Source organism: Paramisgurnus dabryanus, chromosome 10 (genome assembly GCF_030506205.2).
Source record: "Paramisgurnus dabryanus chromosome 10, PD_genome_1.1, whole genome shotgun sequence".
Lineage (NCBI taxonomy): Eukaryota > Metazoa > Chordata > Actinopteri > Cypriniformes > Cobitidae > Paramisgurnus > Paramisgurnus dabryanus.
Genome location: NC_133346.1, coordinates 22,234,866 through 22,259,001, shown reverse-complemented (window position 1 = coordinate 22,259,001; position 24,136 = coordinate 22,234,866). Strand labels below are relative to the sequence as shown.

The 24,136-nt window shown below is 36.7% G+C and overlaps 1 protein-coding gene across 6 annotated transcripts in view; it reads right to left on the bottom strand.

The window, feature by feature from the left end:
* Positions 1-339: 339 nt before the first annotated feature.
* strbp (spermatid perinuclear RNA binding protein) overlaps positions 340-24,136 on the bottom strand; it is an 88,971-nt gene continuing 65,174 nt past the window's right edge. For 2 of the 6 annotated variants that reach the window (XM_065290286.1, XM_065290285.1), the window contains exons 10-19: positions 23,567-23,664; positions 20,885-20,990; positions 20,351-20,434; positions 17,432-17,643; positions 15,460-15,609; positions 14,885-15,019; positions 14,656-14,796; positions 14,277-14,406; positions 12,456-12,506; positions 340-5,871 (exon numbers count right to left, since the gene is read on the bottom strand). In XM_065290286.1, the coding sequence (XP_065146358.1) occupies positions 5,777-5,871; positions 12,456-12,506; positions 14,277-14,406; positions 14,656-14,796; positions 14,885-15,019; positions 15,460-15,609; positions 17,432-17,643; positions 20,351-20,434; positions 20,885-20,990; positions 23,567-23,664 (1,202 nt within the window). In that variant the 3' untranslated portion in view covers positions 340-5,776. Of the gene's footprint in view, positions 5,872-7,205; positions 7,822-12,455; positions 12,507-14,276; positions 14,407-14,655; positions 14,797-14,884; positions 15,020-15,459; positions 15,610-17,431; positions 17,644-20,350; positions 20,435-20,884; positions 20,991-23,566; positions 23,665-24,136 lie in introns of those variants that run through there. The other 4 variants (XM_073816070.1, XM_065290287.1, XM_065290288.1 and 1 more) reach the window with 4 other exon arrangements.

Sequence of the window (24,136 nt, the reverse complement as noted above, 5' to 3'; positions counted from 1 at the left end):
TGAAAACGTTGATTAAAATGATGATCCAGGATCACATCTTACTTTGTGAAATCACGGTGACCGTATCATTTACAAGTGTTCTCCAACCCGACTGCATTTTTTCGCAAACAGTAACTAAAATTGATGACTGCAAAAGTTGAAGTCTCAGTCCATGTCTGCACACAGATCACGTATAGTCGTTTCTATATTTTTATATAGAAATTGGCCAATCAAGTGCATGATTGTCTGGATTAACTTTCGGGAATGCAGGTTTCTTATACCACACTTTTTTTTGTAGAAGTCTATGTGCTTACAGGTTTGAGACACAAACACAATGACAAAAACACGCCACACGTCAAAAATAGTTTGTTTTATATTTATTTTTTAAAAAGGGTTTACACTTCATAGAGATTCAGCACTTTATTTTGAAAGCATCATTTATGGCAATAAAGTGACAGACAAACCACTATAATTTCATAATTTGATACCACGGCTAGCAAACATCTACTGCTGTCATGTTCAAGCACTGCTTGCTCACAGAAATTGTGCACAATCACCAATTCACATTATATTATTACCCTTGATAATATCTTAAATCTAGATTTTTTTGTTTATATCATTTGCCAAGATACATAAAAGTTGTGAAATCTATAACTAAGAATCTCACGGACTGCTTTAACCTGCAATCCGCATCGAGAAGATTATTTACAGGTCTGTGATAGAGCACGCAAGCAAGAAATCTGCCATGCTCATAACAGGTATAAATAAGTGAAATAAAAAAGCCCCCCCAAAATAAAAGGTAAATCATTCATATCAATATATTTAGATGTCTCTACAAACATGTTGCTTTTCTATGATAATACAGAATACATTCCAAACGTAATAATGGCTTTATTACCCGTTCACTTGATTTAAACTTAAAGATCCCTGCTATCTTATTAACAAGCTCAAATGCTGTCTATTCCCATCTGCAGGAGGAGACTGGAGAAGTGCAGAAAGCATTCGCTTAAGCAATTCCTTTTGCAAAGCTTCTTTAAGCTGAAACTGGATCTTTATTTTTCGCATGTAAATCACAAGCTTTCAAACTGAATCTTTGCTGAGTTTATCGACTCTAGTCTCACACACAAGTCCCTTTCTTTCTCATTTTTCAAATACTGTAATAAGCACGTCATAAAGTTTTGTCAGTCTGTTCTCAAGAGTACTCAAAAACATGGTTTTTATTCTGTTTCCCTCCAACCAACAACAAATATATAGTGATTGGCTACTTTTGGAATGACAAAAAAGAAACATTTTGTTATCATTTACTCTATATCATTTTATGTGAAAAGAGATCTTGGATAGCAGTAATGAGTGATTTACTTATTTTTAAATTATAAAAAAATACTTTATTTCTGTTTGAACTATCACACTAACAGACACCAAAGCACAAAGCAAACTTTAAAATGTTACCCTTTTTTTGCAATAAATAAAATTATAATTTATTTTAAATAATGGGTTAAACAACCAAAAAAGTTTGTCTCTCCGTTTGTCACAGATTAGTTAAATATGTCAATAGATGGCATGCTGAGCTATATTACTCCATATACTGTGTTCAGTGGTTATTTTCCTAGATGACCCATTAGACCTTCAGAGAAATATACATACATACATTCATATTAGAGATGATAGACGGTCATTCTAAGCGATATCAGCTGATACCAATGGCAATAGTTTGTTGGTTATATTAACTAAATTTAATTTTCTAAATGTTATTTATTCATATACTGGCCATTAATATTGAACATTAAACTAGTGATTACATGGTTATACATTTTCTATACACGGAGCAAAAATTCATTAAATTTTTCTGTTCTCTTTTGATTGAAAGGATAAATCAGTCATGACTATCGACTTTTTAAAACTATCAACCGATAGCTAATAATGTTAAAAATAGCTTTTATTTGCCGATATATTGGTGCATCTCTTCTTAAAATAACCTTGATCTCAGTTTTGTAGCATTGTTCACAAGCAAACATGGCTTAGGTAAGAGGTTTAGCATAATTTGTTCTCAGATACTTGAAATTTTGATTTGACGTAATGACATTTTAGATGTGGCTTTGGTGTCCAAACACTTTTATGGGGGACTTTATCAACAGTTTTATTTGGAACAGCAAAAAATGTATAACTAATCCTAAATACTTAAATGGTGTAAAATCTAAATGATCAGAGGTGAAACAATCCTATCATCAAAAAGCCAAGTGATCTCAATTCTGAAATTCTTCTCAAAACAGTAAAAATTCTGGGGCCAAAACTGAAATAAGCATCATAGCTCCAACATCCATCCAGCACTTCTGCTAACTACTACAAATCAGCTTCAACCAATCCTGCTTTTAGTCTTATTATAAAATTAACTTCAAATAACTGGTTGGTTGCTTAAGGGGGGTGCACCTGAAATTATCCATTTGGCTTCTGATTGCAAATAAAACCGAATCACCAAATGGTAAAAAAAAATCTAAACTTTTGACGGCATGTATGAAATCCGATTGCACCAAGCTTAATTTATTTCCATTGCATGTTCGCTGCTGGATCGCAAACCTCCCTGGTTTTTTTATTGCAGTTTCATTTCAGGCATCACCTCCAGACATACGTTTACATTCACAAGAGATGCAGCTGTGCGTGTGTCTTTCCGCAACCCCCCAACGTGCCAGTAATATTCAAAATGCAGCTGATGAGCTTGGCAGTTAAAAATTAAACTCAACCAAAATATGATTCCTCACAACATATTTATGAAGACCATCTGGCTGCCAGCACCACCTGGGTAGCAGGCAGGCATGAATGAGATATTTGCACTTCAGGAGAATATTTCATTGCTTTTAAAGCATTGCAGCAAAACAATGCAGCTACTTTGTATGTTAGGCAAGGACTATATGGCTTTTCGGATGAATTTATATCTTTTTATTAATAAAAGTCCTTGTAATAACTTTGCTGACTACGAAAATGTGATATTTTCAGACGTGAAGCATAGCATGTGTTAATAAGCCGCTCAAGACCATACATTACAGCTATTTTACCATGCATAAAATTCTCTAAAATCCTCTTATCCATCAGACACTGTAAAAAGTAAAAGTTGGATCAACTTAAAAAACTACTTCAATTGGTAACAGCTAAAAATTAGAAGCTCTTTTAACTTAAACTTTCTGACTAGCGAACAATTTTAGTTAATTTTTTTAAATAATTTAGGTATTAATTTAAGTCATTTTTTCACCTTAAATTGTTCACTTAAAGTTGGAGTAGAGCAGCTTTTACTTTTTACAGTGTAAGGCACGGTCTTAAGTCGATTTCCGAGTTTATAAAACAATAGCTAAATTATAAAAGGCATCAATGTTCATTTTTTTTATCAATAATCAGAATAAACACTTTTTCACTATGTAAAAGCATAGGCTGTTAATGGTTGCCAAGCATAGCAGTAATATACAGAAAAATGCATTTAACAGCATTTTACAATGGCTTTGAAGACGGCTCATCTGATCAGAATTAGGAGTCATAACTATTCTTTAAAATCTTGGTTAAACCGATGTTTCATATATGATGATATTTGATGAAGTAACATAAGACTATGATGTGATATTAGCATAGCTCAAACAGTCTTGAACGTTTTGCATTATTAGCATTGAATGGTGCCTTCACTATGTCGCCTACGTCGCCTTTGACGTGCAGTTGTATTTGGTTGAAATCTGTTAAATGCTGGTGTGACGTAAGATCGTGGAAAGGGGCTTGTGTGTTTGACGATCATTTGTAAAGCTCAAAGAAAAGGGCTGTCTTAAGAATACTTTATCTATTGCAATATTTACTTTTGCATTTCCACACAAAACTTACCCATAAGAGACTTACCATCTCTAGTTCAAAAATGACTGAAGTCTCGTCTGGTTGAGAGGGACAAAAAACTAATTTCTTTTGTTAAATGTTCCACTTAAAGAAAATGTAACGAAACAAAAAGGAGAAAAATCACGTTATGAAAACCAAGGATATTAAAGCTTACATTGTTTTATTGCTTTTACTGAACTATACTGTACTGTACTATTACTATTAAACTAGTACTAGTAATATTTATTTGATTTATATCCCATCTTTTTCCTATTTGAGAAGCTACAATTTCACATTCAAACACAACAGTTAAAATATTACTTAATACATGGGGAGATTAATATAAGGTGATGCGTTAGATATATACGTAAACTGTGTCATCTTGCGTTCCTTTTGGTGAAATAAAAAAAAATTATCTACGTTATTATTCAGTGAGAAATTGTGACATTCTGTTGATCAAATATCAAAACTATTTTGACATACAAACATCGATACATTACCAATGAAATAAATTCATTATCTGCCCTTACACGTGAAATAACAAGGAAATGTTATACTGTATATAAAGTGACTTTCATTACGTAACGAGAAGCATTCAGACTACAGTAAAACAATCACAATCGCATTAAATAGCTTCATGTAGCACACTTAAGTCGCATTTTTTCTGGTTACTGTGCTCTTTTGTTGTTATATGGGAGTAATTGTTGTTGTTATTAATTAGTTAGCCTACAGTTGCGCTACAACAGACCTGCTGAAGAAAAACGCAAAGGTTAAAAAGCAACCTCTCGCCGCTGCACCAAACTGAGGCTCGTTTTCACACTGCAACCCAGCCTGGATTGAGGTTTTACATCGACAATGTTTAATTTCTGCTACGCAGTGCTGTAATGTTGCAAAAAATAACTTTATCTTCCGGTGTGAAACAGGCCTGAGTGTGCATGCAAGAATGCGTGAAGAACCAAATGGAAGGCCACCTTGCCGCATTAAGGGAAAGTTAGCTGTGCTTTGTGAGAAAAAGTGAGTGACTCAGTCACGCTAGCTGCCCGTCAGACCTGCTCGCACAAACGTGCTAGTTATTGTGTGTACGAGTATGCACCTCAGTTAGATGTGCTTTTGAAAGACCTGTTTGTATTTCTGTCAAGGATAGCTGACAATGTATGGCTGCTCGGTGGCCATATGTTTGGAGGACGATTTCTTAACCCAACCAGAATGGCAGACTTTGGTCGATTGAGCATATGCGCATACATATACGCACGCACACTTGCGCAGATCTAGTGAGATAAAATGGTCAAGCTGCTCAAGGTGCAATGAAGGAAGCATTTCTAATCTATTACAGATAGATTTAAAAAGGGCTTTCATATTGCATGTTCACAAGGTTAAATTACAAGATTAAATTGCTTAGCATATATATTTATATATATAAAACTGGAAGAAAGCTATATTCTAGTATGTTTACATATCACTTCTCCAAATCTAAAATAATGAATACTTCGAATATGTATATATACTGTATATAAATATACATAAGTACATGGGTATATCTACACATATATATTTATAGTGCCACAGACCATACATATATATGCATATATGTGTATATTTATGATATAGCCACACATACACACGTGGTAAATATACAATGAAAATGACTATATTGCAATGCCAAGTCAAGATGAACTCAACTGAACATTCACATCATCTCAAGTAAGCTTGAAGCCCAAAGAAGTTCAAGTGTATTGCTATATAAGAAGGAACCAAGGTCCCCAGCCAGTTTTCGGGATGAGCGAGTCAAATAGAATATTGCTTTTGTAAGATAGTTGCGTTTTTGGATCCATATTCAGGGTATGGATGGGTTTGGGTGGACAGTATATGAAGTTTGGGCCGTTTCTGTGCGGTGGAGACAGCCTGTTCGAGCCTGGAGTGGTACGACACTTTAAAGCCACACAACCTGATGGTTCTAGAAGTCAGAGAAGAGATCTTGAGGACCCAAGTGAATAAAAAAAGGAGCGATGGTCCGAGGCTGGTAAAAGGGATTGTCAATGAAAAGACCACCTACAGTAAGGACAAGAGCAGAGAAAGCTGCGATTAATGGTGCGGCCGAGCAGGAGGCAGGGGTATACAGTCTGATGAAGGTAAATGGGGTTAGGGTGTGCCGCAGGGGTGGATACTGGGGCCTCTGCTCTTTCGGGCTGTACGTGGAGTTTTCATTGCACTGGGAGCGTTTCAGGTTAATAAAAACATCAACAACTTAAGCTGCACGTTTATCACTTTCCGACAAAAAGAAAAAAAATCATACAGGGAAAAAATTATCCAAATGGAAAGGACTCGGAGCTCGTTCGTTTGATACAAAAGGCAGAGGAAATGTGAAACGTATGTGGCAACTTGAAAGTTTCCATACAGATGTAGTTAGTACATAACTCTGACAAATCAGATCTGTTGTGATTTTCGAGAGAGTATAGTACAATGACAGCAATAATTCACTACCAAAGAGGACAAGCCATCGGTTGAGAGTGGACACTTGAGGATGACCATGAGAAATGGTGTGGGGGAGACCGTTAACAATGAATGGAATTATTGTGACCACTCATGTAACCATGGACCTGTTGTTCCTCTTTGGTAAGCGATGGTCATGACCCAACCAAAAGCCAGCACAGGCACTGTTGAATTAACCCAACAAAAACTAGGGCAGCCCTGTGGCCAATGTTTAAAAAATATTTTATTTACATCAGCTCAAGAAGGGCAAATCTTGTCACCTGAAACCGTGTTAAAGTCTAAGAGAAGTGGGGCATCTTTGAAAATGGCAGGTATGACCCGTGAAAGATCCCAGGCAAAGTGCGACTGGCCTTAATATGAATTTGCTTGTGCTGGCCTTTGAAGGAGTATGAAATAACATCTCACCATAAGACACTCATCAATAAGTAAAAAAAAACAACAACAAAGAAAACACATATCAGTAGCATGTCTCCATGGATCCCTTGTTGCTGCTTTCGATTCTCCGTTGTAAGTCTGTGACTGGAGGTTCCGGTGTGGGGCCGTGTGAGAGCTCGGTGTATGGGACCATGTTTAAGTTGTTGTGTAATGTGTGTGTCGCTATTAATAATTTTGAGAACCCTACAACTAACCTGCCACTGAAAACAGAAAGACCAAATGGAGAGACATTGACATCCAATGTCCCAAATAACTAATCAGGGGAGTCAACTATAGGTAATGGAGCTACGGTCCTGCAAGACAGGTTAACCATGTATTGGGACCACAAAGCTACTGGGGATGTTACTACTAGAAAAAAGCCACTATACTACGAGGTAAAAAGTTTGATCTGCTTAAAAAAAAAATGCTACATTTCCAACTAAAGAAGTGTCAAATATACACCAGTCATTGCTTGGCAGTTCATGAAGATAAAGGTTTATTTGTCAGCAGTAGTTTGAGTCCAATCTATACATCTTAAACAGCTCCTGATATCCGTACATAGATTTAGCCTGTGTTGAAACACAACCTATTCCCATTTTACAGAACAGAAAAAACAACCGTAACAAAAAAAAAGGCTGATATAATTTAAATTTCCAAGAATGAGGTAACAATTCACAGTACAAATCCTTCAAGTTTTCTTTCTGAAGAATATAAAACCTGCATGTTTTTAAAATCAAAAGACAGTAAGAGCCAAAAAAAAAAAACGTGATGATGAAATACAAAAAGCACTTACAAACACCCTTATAGCTATCCCTGCATTTGGTAGGGCTGTGCTACCTAACCATCCCTTCTGTTGTCATTTGAAGCAGTATATACTGTATGTGTGTGTGTGTGTGTGTGTGTGTGTGTGTGTGTGTGTGTGTGTGTGTGTGTGTGTGTGTGTGTGTGTGTGTGTGTGTGTGTGTGTGTGTGTGTGTGTGTGTGTGTGTGTGTGTGTGTAGGTAGACAGGCTCCTGAGCTAAAAGGAGTAGTAGTGGGGTACGGGGTAGGCGGGCATTTTCATGATGGGCAACAGAAGCATTCTCTTGGGCAAACCTGAAGAGAAAAACGAAAAGAGCACTCCACATAAGTCCAGGATAAATTAAAGACCTAAGTGTGTTTCTCTGTAATAAATGCTTGTGCCAATTTAGTCCCTTTATAGTATGGGGTTATGCACCCTAAAGCAGAAAAGCAGCTAGGTGAAAAGAAAAAGATTAAGCAAAGCATTTATTTAGATAGGAAAATAAATGTGTACCTGTCTGATAATGTGATCTAAAAATCTTCTTTATACTGGTATTTAACTAATATCCTGTCTAGTGCATTGCCTTGAATCCAGGTTTACAGGAGTGGGTTTGTTGGCTGGCGCTCTTATGTGGAGTGTTCATTGTATGTCTTGTGTGTGTTTGTGTGTTAATGTGCGAACAGAAGCAAAGTTGTAGTCTCACAGTCGTTCCCATTTAGAAATCCCAAAGCAGCAACAGGAGGCACAGGGTTGAACAGCATGGCTGGTGAGATTTACTGCATGCACACAGCTCTCAGGCACCAAACCAGAGAGACGGAAAGGGGGGCACTGTTTTTTACCTAATAACAGGTTTTACCTTCCACCTAAAGGGAAGCTCTTTATGTGGCAGGCAGAGACCAGGGCGCTGGGAGCGAACCCATATCCACCCCACGCCCACCCTTCTTCGTCCTCCATTAAACACAGAAAACCCAGAAACAACCCTCCAGCACGTATTCCCCTTACCCTCCTCACCTAGTCCCCCCTGCACATAAGACTCATTCAAAGCAACCTCATTTGGGATGGATCTGAGAGACGCTTGCGATACAAAGATGTGTGTTGGAGTGTGCCTGTGCTAATGTGCATGCTTCTGCATTCATAGAGGTGTTGCGGCGGTTATCCAAAGCGACGTACAAAAGTGGGTAAAACACTGTAAAAAAGATAAGTTGGGTCAACTTAAATGGACAATAAGTAGGATTTACCCCCATCTAGTGGTGAAATTGTATTTTGCATTTAAACGAATAGTGCTCTCTAGCGCCTCGCTTTTCCAAATGCGTGTTGCAACTACATTAACCATTATGTAATCACTGTTCTCCTTATCCGTTTCAGCTAGTTCTCGTGTTCTGAATGAAAACGCGCTGTGGAAACGCGGTGGTAGGCTAGTGGTATTATGGTTTTATAGTTTATCAGTATGGCGGAACGCCATGGAAGCCTCCTTGGACTTACCCGTTCAATGTAAGTAAAGAGAAGAAAAGTCTAAGTCTAAGCTTACAAACAAAAGTCAGATCATTGGCAGAGGTCATTTCACAACAACGAGGACATATTTATGAACAAAGACATTGATTTTGATTAATAAAACACCTTAAACCCTACTTACAGTCCCTTTAAAAAAAGTAAGTTACCTGGTTGCCTTAGAATTTTGTGTTAATTCAATATAAATAATAAACTAATAGTTTAACATTTTAAGGCAACCAGGTAACTTACTCTTTTAACTCTTTTACAGTGAACAACAAAGCGGATTGTCTTTGGGAATCCTGTGAGACTCCCAAAAAAAACGCAACGACTAAAATTAAGCAGTTGTTACGAAGAGTTAAAGCAACGCGAGTTACTGTATACAAACTACAACAATTAGGGTTAACAGGAACAAACCAATAGATTAGCATACTTGCACATTTCGGATGGCAAGTATGTACGTGTTAAAGTCGCAATGAAATTGAAATGAAAAACTATATATGTATTTTTAATAGTGTGGTATTATTAACAAATGACTTATCTGTGAGCTTCATTATTTTTTAAAAATTCGTGTGTGCTCATAATCTTTAATCAAAAATGCAAATCTCCTCCCCTCCTCAAAACGATCTCTCTTCACTTCCGGTCAAAAGTATGGCAGGTGGGCGGGGTCCGGGAGAAGATAGCAGTGATTAGCAATTAGCAACACGACCCAACTTCAAAGGATCCAATCAGATCTCGATGGACAAATTCAAATCCAGCCCTGCCTTATTTCATCTCAAAAGCCGTTTCATTCGGATATACGTCACCACGGGGAAAATAAGGCAATCGCTACTTCCGTTTCATGGCGACTTTAAACTTTAGTAAGCTCCTTATACGCTGTACAAATGATAAGTTCACTTTACTTCAAAAATTGAAGAAACCTGTTGCATAAAAAAACCCTGCAAATTCCATACTGTTATATATCCTCTGGCACGTAAGGTTGTTACTTGAAAAATTACTTGATGCTTTAATTGCTTCTATTGTTTACCTCATTTGTAAGTCGCTTTGGACAAAAGGGTCTGCTAAATGACTAAATATAAATGTATGTGGTTGCATATGTGTACCAGAGGTCACTGACTAGGAATCCATCAACCAACTGAAACAAATAATGACATCAATTTTACATCGATGACATTGATTAAACCATTATAAAGACTGTACGACATGGACAAAAACATTTTACGCAATAAAATATAATCATCAATGAAGCGATTGGGAAACCCATTTCAATTTATTTAAAGGGACACTCCCCTAGAGTTAAACATTTGATTTTTACAATTTTGGAAGCCATTCAGCCGATCTCCGTGTCTGGTGCTACCACTTTTAGCATAGCTTAGCATAATCCATTGAATCTGATTAGACCATTAGCATCGCGCTCAAAAATAACCAAAGAGTTTTGATATTTTTTCTATTTAAAACTTGACTCTTCTGTAGTTACATTGTGTACTAAGACCGACAGAAAATTAATAAAAGTTGTGTTTTCTAGGCAGCTAGGAACCATCCTTTCATTCTAGCGTAATAATCAAGGACTTTGCTGCCTTAACATGGTTGAAGCAGGCGCAATGTTATTACGCAGCGTCTGAAAATAGTCCCCTGCTATTGAAAGTTACCAAGGGAACTATTTTCGGGCAGTGCGTAATATCACTACACCTGCTTCAGCCATGTTATGGCAGCAAAGTCATTGATTATTACGCCAGTTTGAGAGTATAGTTCCTAGCCATATCTGCCTAGAAAATCGCAAATTAGAATTTTTCGTCTGTCTTAGTACACAATATAACTACAGAAGAGTCAAGTTTTACATAGGAAAAATATTGAAACTCTTTGGATATTTTTAGCACAATGCTAATGGTCTAATCAGATTCAATGGATTTTGCTAAGCTATGCTAAAAGTGTTAGCGCCAGACCCGGAGATCAGCTGAATGGATTTCAAAACGGTAAGAATGTTTAACTCTAGGGGAGCTGGAAAATGAGCATTTAAAAAAAGTGGAATGTCCCTTTAACATACAGTACCTAATGTATCAGCTATTCTTAGCGATTGATAGACCAATTGCTAACATTTTGCTAAACATACTGAAAGGAATAGTCAATTTTCTTAAAAGAAAAATACAGATAATTTACTCACCACCATGTCATCCAAAATGTTGATGTCTTTCTTTGTTCAGTCGAGAAGAAATTATGTTTTTTGAGGAAAACATTGCAGGATTTTTCTCATTTTAATGGACTTTAATAGAGCCCAACATTTAATACTTAACACTTAACAGTTTTTTTCAATGGAGTTTCAAAGGACTATAAACGATCCCAAACGAGGCATAAGGGTCTTATCTAGTGAAACGATTGTCATTTTAACAAGAAAAAAAAAAATGCACTTTTAAACCGCAATTTCTCGTGTATATCCGGTCGTGATGCGTAATATGTCATGACGTCAAGAGGTCACAGAGGACGAACGCGAAACTCCGCCCCAGTGTTTACAAGCGTCTTGAAAGAGGACCGTTCCTACGTTGTTGTATGTAAACTGATACTAATTAATGTCTTTGAGTCAGTTTATTGTTTAAAATGGTCCGCAAATGTGCGTTTTATATATGTAACACGTGACCTCCCTACGTCACTACGCATTTACGTTAAGTCACGCTGGACCGGACCTTGACGAAAGTTGTGGTTTAAAAGTGTATATTTTTTATTTTTCCTGTCAAAAATGACAATCGTTTTGCTAGATAAGACCCTTATGCCTCGTTTGGGATCATTTATAATCATTTGAAACTCAGTTGAAAAAAACTGTTAAGTGTTGAGTTAAGTATTAAATGTTGGGCTCTATTAAAGTTCATTAAAATGAGAAAAATCCTGCAATGTTTTCCTACAAAAAACATAATTTCTTCTCGACTGAACAAAGAAAGACATCAACATTTTGGATGACATGGTGGTGAGTAAATTATCTGTATTTTTCTTTTAAGAAAATGGAATATTCCTTTAACACATGAGCTATTCTTAGCGATTGCCAAATTAATTCACCAGCACTGTTCGTCAAGCGCGCATTTAGTGTCATCTCTCTCTACGATCCATCACTCGCGGCGGCTGCTTTGAATGGTTTAAAAGTGTGCTATAGGCAGCAGCAGTAAAGCTGATACCCACAGGGCCGCCCAGACTGGAGAGTAATGGGCCAAGCATTGAGCAGGCAGACTAGACGAGCAAAGTCACACTCAGGCCAGATGCAGCAAGTCTTGCTCCAACCACAGTTCAGAACCAAAAGGTTATGATTCGGTTCCAGCATCCAGGAAGATCTTTACGGGTTTCTTTGTGGACATAAGATTTTGGGGCTAGGTTGCGAAACCCAATTTGAGAGCTAAATGGAGGAGTAAGTGGGGGCAGATTTGGACCATGGACCCTGACTGGAGGAAGGGTGGACAGGAAGGAAGGTGGTACGTACCGTATGCGGGAGCGGCGGCCGCTGCGCTGTACCCGTAGGGGGCTCCGAATCCTGTGAGAATAAAGTATTCATGATCCATGGTGAAGCGTTGAAGGGTTAGTTTACCAGAAAAATCACCAACTGTCATGTTTTTTTTAATGATGAAGCACAAAATAGTATTTAAAGTTCATCTTCATGATTAAATTACCAATCTTTAAAAAAATCATAAAATGTACCTATATGACCTATTAAGTCTTCTGATACCTTTAAAGTTACATGGACTACAAACATGGTGCTTCCACAATGCAACTTCAAACACTTTAAGTCTCTTTTAAATTTACACAACTAAAAGGGTCTCTTTTTACAACTGCAATGAGGGGCTTTGACATCCACATGAAAAGAGCTGCATAGAAAAGTATCACAGAAGGATATTTTGATTGCTGGAAAGTGCACACAGTAAATTAGCAAGACAAGAATGTTTTTATTTTCTGTACAGTATCTCATCATGCTTTTGATTGCATTAGCCAAAAAAATAGCAAAGATGCCATTTTTGCTGAAATGGATTATGGAATCAAGAATCGTAAAATGGACTTTATAAAGGTTATAATATGAACTAAATAAATAAAGACAATATATATTGATTGGGTAACTAATTATTAGGGATGTGCACTTATGTCATTTTTTATTTCGATTAATTCATAGGTCTGAAAAACGAGTACTCGATTAACTGGGGGCGGGGCAATCAAATGAAAATATTTTTATTAAAAACACTCAAATAAAACTTAACTTTAAAGAAACTATGACAGAAAAATGAACACATACTAGATTATTATTGAATTAAATGTTTTTAACAGAAACTTCTTACAGGAAAAGCTGCGTGATGAAGTGAAACTAAAGGGTTAATAAACACAAACTAATGCGCTTTCTATATGATGCACTCTACATAATATTAAGCCTTATATACAACATAAATGTATTATACAGCGTGCATATATCTGCACAAAATGCAAGACTTAAACTAAGTTATGTACTGGAGAGAAAGTTTAACTCCTGTTGTGGATGTGCACCACAAACAGCGCGCTTTTAAACCGGTCCACGTCCGTTAGCAACTCAGAACGTTTATCAAAAGGGTTTCCCAGCATCAAAACATCTGGTTGTTGCTTTTGGTTGCATACTAATATACGTATATATGTATCTGGCCACTTTATATTTGGCCATCTGCTAACGTCTTCTATCCACTCCACTATAGTACACGGATCTGGTAGCTGTGTTGAAAAAGTTGATAAGTCAACTTTTTAAAATAACTTTCTCTCTGTCTGTGTTGCTTCACTGCTGATTCTCGCCATACTTTCATTGCCAAAATGTGCGTGCATACGTTGCCACGTCATCATTGTGTACAATCAGTAAAAGGGTCTATATGAGGTGATATGAGGGAACTTGTGTATTATCGTCCTACCAAAGTGAATCCCAAAATCACGGCATCCTTTTAAACCATAGTGCCACAGTGATGTGAAGTGTGTTCGGCTTAACTTAATCTGCGTACTTAATCTGTTTGTTTTGGAATCATGCATGGTTAACATTACTGATATCATACACTGTTCTGTGTAGCTCAACACACAACGTCAAACACGCACCCAGTCTTTAGCACAGGCACTTGTAATGCTAACCAGACTAACCAGACAACAAAAAAATAAACCCATGATGATCATCGTTTTCGTGATTGATCATCGATGCCACGTTCGAGTACTCAAGCAATCAAGTACTTGGGCCCATCCCTACTACTTATATAAGTGGACAATGTAATGGTTTTGAATGTTTTAACCATAGTTTGGATCTACATACCTGGCGTAACGTATCCCGGGGCTGCGGCGCTGACAAAAGCTCCTCGTGTGAGGGCAGGGCGTCCTCTTCCCCGTGCTGCCTGAGCGGCAACCGCAGATACTGCAGCAGCTGCAGCTAATGCACCTTTACTCTATAACACACACACACAAATACTTAACAACCCCAGCTGTTTCAGAAATATCCTGGGTTGCAGTCAGTAATGTATTTAAAATGAATGATTTCCACTGCGGAAAAAAACACATTAACTACTCGGTAGGAACTTTGAAACTTTAGTGCGGTTATTGATGGCAGAATATCTCAAGAGTGCTTGAGAATTACCAGGAACTGTTATTTTGACTGTGATGTTATTGCTCACTAATCAAAGCCATTGAAAGCTTACCTGAGGGATGATTTTTTTCTTCTTGTTGCCAGCAGCATTGGGTCCAGAGAAGAGTTTCTCTAGAGCGGCGAGGGCGGCGCTGGCTTTGGCTACTTTCTTATTGGGCCCTGCGCCGCGGAACTTCTGTCCGTCGACCTCCACCTGCCAATGAGAACACGTGGAAGGTTTTCAACAGGAAATGACAGCAAAGATTTGTTTTTATTCATGACTAAATTCAGTCATGACTCACCTCCATGACAAAGCGTTTGTCGTGACTTCCTCCGCTCTCGGAGATGAGCTCGTACTTGAGGCCTCGCCGTTTCTCATTGAGCTCCATCACTGGGTTTTTCCCGCTGGCCGTCAGAATAGGACCCTGAGTTCGCACCTGCACAGACACCTATATTAGTAACAACGTCTGATGATGGATTCAAAATTTTCATTCAATTACTAATTTTTAATTTCTGATTTATTTATATGATTGTTTGTGACATTATATACAAAGCATCGACAAAAGAATAGACATAAAAACATATATAGATGTTAATATATTGTGTGTTTAATTTCTAATCAATTCAAAGTCTAGCATTATTTAATGTAAATTAATTATACATTTTTGCACACAATTAACAAACTGATCATTGTTAGTTTATGTTACTGTGGCAAATGCATTCACTTGTGTTAACAAACACAACCTTGTTACCATTTTTTAAATAAACAACCACCATAAATGTATGTATTATTGTATTAATATAACATTGACTTTCACATATACTGCATTTCTACTTTCCAAACATGCTAAATGTTTCTGTGTGTGTGTATGCACACCTCCAGTGTGTTGGAGCTGTCTGAGGAGTGTGATGTGTTATTGCTTGAATGTGTGGTCGCTTCTTTTCCCTCCCCGTCTGACTTCTCATCTGCACTCATGGAGTCCAGGTCAGTGTCAAAGCCTGTGGGATATCCCATCGCCTGAAGCACCTACATCACATGTGCAATTTGTGCATGTTAGGAAATCAGTAATCTTGTACACAATATTATATGCCATTTAGTACAGACGTTTTATGCAAAGTGCTCCTAAATCTCATTTGCACATATACAGTATTTGAGTCTAAAGTTTAACTGATACTGACTGGCATAGGTGTGTGTGTGTGTGTCTTCCAGCCAACAGCGACATGTCAGCTTTAACTGAATGTGAGGTGCAAATGAGATTTGAGAGCTATGGTGTAGGCCGTACTGTAAGATTTACAGGATTGTAACACGTCCGATCCAATGCTGACTCATGGCAATTTGTATGTATTTTATGAGGTGGCTAATTGGTCTTAATTTGGACATTTGTAAATTTTTTATTATTTGCTTTTGCCTCTGTGACATTAGGATTAGGGTTTTGTTAACGTTTTTTTTATGATTCACTTTCTATGAATTCATACACATTAGCCAACTCACTGAAAAAAAATACAGCAACTTGGTTTTCATTTCAACATTTCAAGTTTTGACCTGTGAATAGTTAACATAACTTAAAAAATAAAGCTAAACAATTTCAACTTGGTTTGACAAAAAATGCTGCACTTTTTACAGTGCCCGTAAAAAAAAAAAAAAAAAAAAATTATATATATATATATATGAAATACGTCTGATACTCAGAACCTGAGTTCAAAAGAATTGAAATATATTTTGCACATGTGTGACCTCTGCTGCATTGCATTTATTAACAAAATAGCAAAAAGCAATGTGCACATTTCTCCATTCATATTGCACAGAAGTCTTACAGTATTTTGGTTTTTGGGTGAACTATTATTTTGCCACAAGACCCCCTGATATTAATGATTATGCAACTTTTATAACATAAGTCAAACTGTGAGCTGAAAATGTACAAGTTCAAAAAAATGAAATGAAAGCCAATAAGAATGCAATAAAAGACTTTATAAATTCACAGGTTGTGTAAAGCTTTAGCATGAACGTACCACAAAATAATGCCACACTAATGGGGAATATTGAATTAATGTGTCTGCTTCTTTACACAGCACAGTAAATCACATTGCTAACTTTACTGTCACAATACTAAACAACATTAAAGTCTGAAACACTCAAGTGCGTGCAAACCAATTTTTTTGACTATGCATGCTTTAGTTTGCACACTTCTACTCTCAAAAACATATTTCCAAGTAAAAACTTTTTTGGGGCTGTTCTCTATTCTCTAAGTGGCTCATATCTCTAAATATTTCACAGTGACGGGTATAATGTATGATTCAAGTGTGAGGCTGGATTTCATAACAGCACCAATGTTCATTTGTCAGTCTGCCCTATATTTGATGCTGTTGGTAGCATTAATGGCTGTGCACAGACAGAAAGAGGATTACAGCAGTTTGGTGCTTCACAGAGCCTTTATTCACACAGACTTTGGGATTACATGAGCCTTTCTTTGCATCCTGGGAATCACTAGTGGGAATGAGTGTGTGTGTGTGTGTAAAAACAAGATTAACCGGTCTTATTGAATAGACTGACACATTGCTGTCACTTTTTTTACATCGTCATGCCATAGTAACACAAGACAATAGGGTCAAGAATGGTCTATAATGTTTCGAGTCATTGAAAAAATAGAATGGCATGCATAAACAAACAACATCACACATTTGCAATTGTGCTTATATACCGAATACGAGCACAGATGTGACCTATCTATGGTTGAATCACCTGTGTTAGTATTCAGCACAGTACAGCAGCACTCTTGCTAGTGGGATGTTGCTTAATAATGTAACCTTTATGATAGAAAGACGAGAGAGAAATGCATTAACAAGTATACCTTAACAGCCACGTGCAACTTGGCGGTCTTCTTCGAAGAGCCGGAGGCTTCGTAAACTGTGCCGTCCACGTCTACAGACATGGTGAAGACAGGGGCATGAACCGGACCCGACTGAGACAGCAGTTTATACTGCAGCCCCGGCCGGATCTGGTTCAACCGCATCAGAGCGTTCATGGGTTGGTTTGAGTCTATTGCTTTACTGTCAAGAACTGCTAGAAAAGAAAGAGAAAAGAAATCAACTTTTAGGAATTATACCAAACTGAAGCCTTGTGTTGGTGTACAAGCTACTTAAAAGTTTGACAAAGCTACCGTTTCGAAATAGTTCAACTAAAATCAATGGAGCGATTTTGAAAAGGTACCCAGCAACACTACAAGCTACTAATAATAAGTAGCTACCCAAATCAAAAGGGGGGAGAATTTCTTTTGTATAAATATATAATGACTTTTCATTTTATTTAGCAAAAAAATCTAATGACTGATTCTTCCCCCAAATATTTAACATTTGGTGAAATAAACTTAACCACTTTATTATGCAAATAATCTATGCATGTAAGATTTTACAACATTACTGATTATTACCATAGTTTATTTTGCTGTCATGGTACAAAGTGTTAAAAAAAGTAGGCCGATACTATAAAAGCCATTCTGTGAAAATGGCTAAACCACCGCTACCCAATCATAAAAACACATTTACAGCCGTAGCGCCGCGACTTTTAGTTAGCTGCACCCCGATGGTGAGCTCATTTTCTAAATGTTGTATCATCCTAACTCGCTTCATCAGCTGGCTAATTGCTAAATTCTGCTGCTTTGAAAGCAATTTATGGGAGTCCGCTGAGGATCTCAGGCTGGGGACAACAGCACGACTCCAAGAGAAATTAAGAATCAATGCCATTGATTTCCCAAAGGCTGTATCCTTTCTGTACCGGAGAGAGAGAGAGATGGAAACGCAGCAGGATGAGGAGGGGGAAGCAAAAATATACACAGTATAGCGAGAGAGAAACAAAGGTAAGAATACAGGAAACGAGATGGCAGGTGCAAGATTATCACTCAAAAGGTACAAAATGAAGTTAAAATTGGGAAACAAAGTCAACGTACTGATTTAAAGGAAAACACCAAAGTTTTTCAATATTTTACTATGTTCTTCCCTTAACTTAGACAAATTAATACATACCTATCTTATCTCAATGCGTGCACTTAATCGTTGTACAGTGCGTTGTGAATGTGTTAGCATTTAGCCTATTCATTCTTTAGGATCCAAACAGGGATGAATTTAGAAGCCACCAAACACTTCCATGTTTTCCCTATTTAAAGACTGTTACATGAGTAGTTACATGAGTAAGTATGGTGGCACAAAATAAATGTGGTAATTTTTTAAGCTGATAAAAAATATATAGTATGGCAGAAGAGCACTTAGTTTGCAGCACTTTGACATCCGGGACAGTAAATCAGCAACTCATTCAAACTTTCGAAGCCAGGAGTGATGATGTTACTGCACCTGAGGTCGAAGTGCTGCAAACTAAGTGCTTTTCTGCCAAACAATATACAGTATATAATATATATTGCTTGTACACTTTTTCTATCACATCTTTTCCCTCCCTTCGCCTTTCTAGTAATGTGCTTGAACACAGAGCTCTGTGAACAGCCAGCCTCTTGCAATGACCATTTTGTGTCTTGCCCTCTGTGTGCAAGGTATCAATGGTTCACCTTTTGGACAACTTTCAAGTCAGCAGTATTCCCCATGATTGTGTAGCCTACAGAACTAGACTGAGTGACCATTTAAATGTCTTTGCAGGTGTTTTGAGTTAATTAGCTGATTAGAGTGTCTTCAAAATTTAACCTTTTCACAATATTCTAATTTTCTGAGATACTGAATTTGGGATATTTCTTAGTAGTCAGTTATAATCATCAAAATTAAAAGAAATAAACATTTGACATATATCAGTCTGTGTGGAATTAATGTATATAATTTAAGTTTCACTTTTTGAATGGAATGAGTAAAATAAATCAACTTTTTGATGATATTCTAATTATATGACCAGCACCTGTAGTTCTCATTTTTATCCACTTAAAAATCGCCCCCGTTTTATTTTGTGCCACCATACTTACTCGTGTAACTACTCATGTAACAGTCTTTAAATAGGGAAAACATGGAAGTGTTTGGTGGTTTCTAAATGCATCCCTTTTTGGATTGTAATGAATAAATGGGGCTAGGCTAAATGGACGCGCTGTACAACGATTAAGTGCACGCATTGAGAAAAGAGAGGTATATGTTAATTCATCTAAGTTGAGGGAAGAACATAGTCAAATACTTGAAAACTGTGGTGTTTTTCTTTTAAGACCGGAGAGAATATCATAGGCAGGTTATGTGGCAGTCGGGTTTTCAGAGCATTTGGTATTTTGACCCCAAAACTTTACAAAGCCGGATCGATGATATCTGTATTATTTTTATTGATTGCACAATTTAAGAATGCAAACAACAAAAAGTATGTTTTTAATTTAGAATTATTATTTTTTTCATTTTATGTTTTTGTTTTGCACTTTAAAATACTGAAATACTGTGTAAAATATTTACACATTTAAATTGTAGTATTGAATGTTTTTGTTTCCCCCTACGCGGGCATATTGATATCAGCTTTGGTCAATATAATTTTTTTGTTTCATAATAAATACATGAAACTGTATTTAATGCGCAACATGAAATGCACACAAAACTGAAATAAACAAACACTTATGTAAATATTCCCTCAATTATTTAAATAATTTTAAAATGTTTATTATCCATCAAAACTGTTAAAATGACAAAAAGGGAAATCTGAGACCAAAAAACTGACACTCGGTGATGAATGGCCAACTATTGTCAAGACTGTCTGATGATTTGGTCTAAGTGGGTAGGTGGGTGTGCGTGCGTGCATGCGTCACCTTTTCTCAGGTTGCGTTTCATCTTCTTGATGAGGTCTTTGTCATCTAGCAGACCATCTTCATACGGTCTCTTCAACCCTAGACCTGAAGCAACACATAAACAAAATCCTGATAGTTATAAAAACACATCAGCACAACTGACTTATTTTCCTAAAAGCACACCAAAGACCATTTTGTTGACTGTGAAATTATATAAATATGATTTTAAGGTTTAAAGGTCAAGTGTGTAATTTGAAGGTGCACACCATAAGCAATTTTCTTATCTCTCTTCTACCTGGCTGTACTTATACATAATTTTGGAGAATTGTAAAAAGAGCTATTGAAATAAACGTGAATTGAAAAATACATTTGAATCCATTTCGATTCCACCAGGAAACTTTTTTTTTTTATCAAACCGGTTTCTCTAAGCCAATGTTGTTGTCTAGGGTTGCTACTGTAAGATGCTCACACATAGCATATTTCAGGGAGATCAACCTGAAAATAGCTTATATCTAATAGTATTACTTTTTTAGTAAAAAAGCTACGCATGCTCACCGTCTTTGTCTGACCAGAGGAATTTCTGTGAGGGTTTATTTGAGGGGAGCGGATCCATTTCTAAGACTTTATAGATTTGCCCAAAAGCCATGAGCCGCAAAGATTGCTGAAACACACGCACACACAGATAAGATTAAACATAACAAGAATAAAGGATATAATGGCACTGTAAAAAACAAATAAAAAAAATAATATCTGCAAACTGTATCAAAGGTCTCAAAACTTGCCCTGAAGGCACACAGACGCAATGCCTTATTTATTTATTCCTGATGAAGCAATACGTGACTAGGTTTAGCCCAGGGCTGTAATATAGACTGGCTGGCAGTCTGTTTAGCTGTGGGTGTGAAACATTAGACAGTGCTAAGACACTTTGAATGAATCACCACGTTCAGAAGAATTAGAGGGCACAGATTGCCTCACAAATAATTCATGCTAACACTAACCCACAACTTATGCCAATGTATATTAACAAGGACTTAGTTTATAGTCCCATTAGGAGACTCCTTAAAGTATTTCTAGAAAGTAATTTGAGCTTATTAAAAAAACATACATTTTGTGATATTTATAAGCTAACAAAGCAAAACCCTGCTTATAATCATTTTACAATGTAAAATTAAAGCATAATGACAAGGATTCTTATAAAAGTAAATCTCTTCATAAAAATAAGGGAATTTTAGGGTTGTTAAAATATTAGTTGTAATCACATGCACAAAAACATATTACAGTGCACATTTACTGCTGAATTTCCTTTCTGCATCAAACAAGTTGGTATGTAAATAAAACATTTTCTTAGCTTTAGTGTTGTGTGCGCTATAAAACTTCTTCGATCTATTGCTAAGTACTGAGACACATTGTGATTCAGATCTTGAATGCTCGAACATTTAAAGAAAAAGCACTGCAGACTTTACTCATAGACACACAGCTCACACACACAGGCTTCCCCAGGGCAGGACTGAGATCTATGGCTCAACTCGCTTGTGTTTCCCACACTCATTACAAAGCCAATCTTCAAGGCTCTCTTTAAGGATTTGAGTGTGTTACGGCTGGGTTATACGTATTGAATATTCATGATAGATTTGTAGCTGGGGATAGAAGAAAGTGAATGCTGTGATGATTTTAACACACATTTTATTGGGAAATTTGATTTCCTAAAGACTGTGGCATTACTGCTTGAGATTAGATTTACCAAAGTCTATATTCTATACCAATATACTATGTATAATAATAATAATAATAATAATAATTATTATTATTATTATATATTTTTTCTGTTCATTTGTCTTTCTTGAAAGCTGCTTTGAAGCAATGAAACGTTTAAAAGCACTATTTAAATAAATATGACTTGACTGGATTTGTCATTACAATTAAGATTTGTGAAATTTGATTTATATATGTCAAATATATTCTCTGGTTTGTAAGCTGTGAGCAAAAACAGCATTATAATTGTTTAATTTCATTAAATTACAGTAAATCAGAAGATCTATCAATCCTATCTGACGTATCTGATATTTCATTTTGAAATTTTGGGTCAAAAACGAGTTATGGAAGCACAGAATTTCGAATATAAATCCCTTATTCACCAAAACATTCACTTGAGGCGTTTTTTTGTGGTTAAGAAACATGAAGCAAAACTGAATAATGTGTGTTACTTTGTGTTTACTAATAAACATTATTGCAAAATATTTATCTTGCCCACTGATGACTTGGGGCGCAGCCCCTTGAAACGCTTATGTTGAATATATTCTGATTTAGCAAATATTAAACCGAACAGCTGAAGCCCTAAATTTGTCTTACGAGGCAACTTCAAAAGTTTATAAACATCGGTACATGGGTGAAAAATGGCAGCGGTTTGAGGGAAACACAAAATTCAAGTTTACTGACAATAATGCACAGGACTCTCGACCACAGACTTCTGTCAATAACAGTTCAGGTTGCCTTGTTTTGTGTTATGTATGGATTTTTGTTATGTAATTATGCATTGGTGCATTTAAGTATAAGTGACTACAGTAAATATCATTCTTCTATGTGTTCATGTATACAGTACTGTATGTGCAAACAAACCAGTACAGACAATATTATTGCACAGATTCTGCACGAGTGAAAGATAATGTGTTTTAATCATTTAGTTTACTTTGTTTGTTACATTGTTATTGGAAATGATGGGTCTTACCACACTAAAGTGTTAGCATATCAACAAAAGCATGAAAAAGCTACAGCTACATCGGCCAGCCATAGCATGTGTGTGTGTATAAGCCAAGAATCACAGATAAAAGGTGTGTGTGAGTGTGTGTCATGGCAGTAATATACCTAGCACATATGAGATAAGAGCCTTAGAGAACAGCTGGGCATATACACACAAAACACACACACACATCTCTCATCTTTTCAATGCCATCCACACACATCCGCTAACACCAACCAAAATTAATTTTTTCCCACACCTGCTATTTTTAGGTGAACTGAGGAGACGTACACTTCACAACCGGCTGTGAAACTCCATTTTTGTATTCCTTTTACTGAAAAACTATACTTTGGCCATCAGAATTAGCAGTATTTGGCATCGTTTAAATGCCACAGCCTACCTGAGCATTGTTTCTGACCATGTCCATCCCTTTATGACCAACCATGTACCCATCCTCTGACGGCTACTCATGAGCGGAGTACCTGAATACCTGTACACACCTGTGCATTGTATGTGATGGCCTCTGACTCCTCATCCGTCATGGCAGACAGTGTGTTCACTGGTTCCTTCTCACAGGGATCATGTAGACCTGGTCCACCTAAGAGAGGTGGAAGGACATTTAGTTTTCATCATATAATATGTATGCACTGTAGTCTAACAGATTACAAAAATAAGGTTGTGTGCCAAGTTCACCCAAAAAAGACACTGCATCATTGAGAAACACCAAAAAAGAAAATGTGATGAACTGTTACTGTTGACTAATACAATTAAACAAAATGTCTCCTGTTGTGCTTCACATAAATAAAAAAGACAGAATATCATGAGTACAGTCAATAAAAGAGGTTTCTTTTGCCGAAGCTATTCCTGTAAATAATGCTTTAATTTTACACACAGACACGCATGCATGCATGCATGCACACACACATTTATTCATGTAGCAAAAATACAAAAGGTATGTCAAAGTGGGACAAAGTCTTTTCCCATGCAGCTTATCAAATATGAATAGCTGCATCTCATTATTAATGAATGACAAAGAAAGGAGAATAAGACTACAGAGGACTGAACTGGTT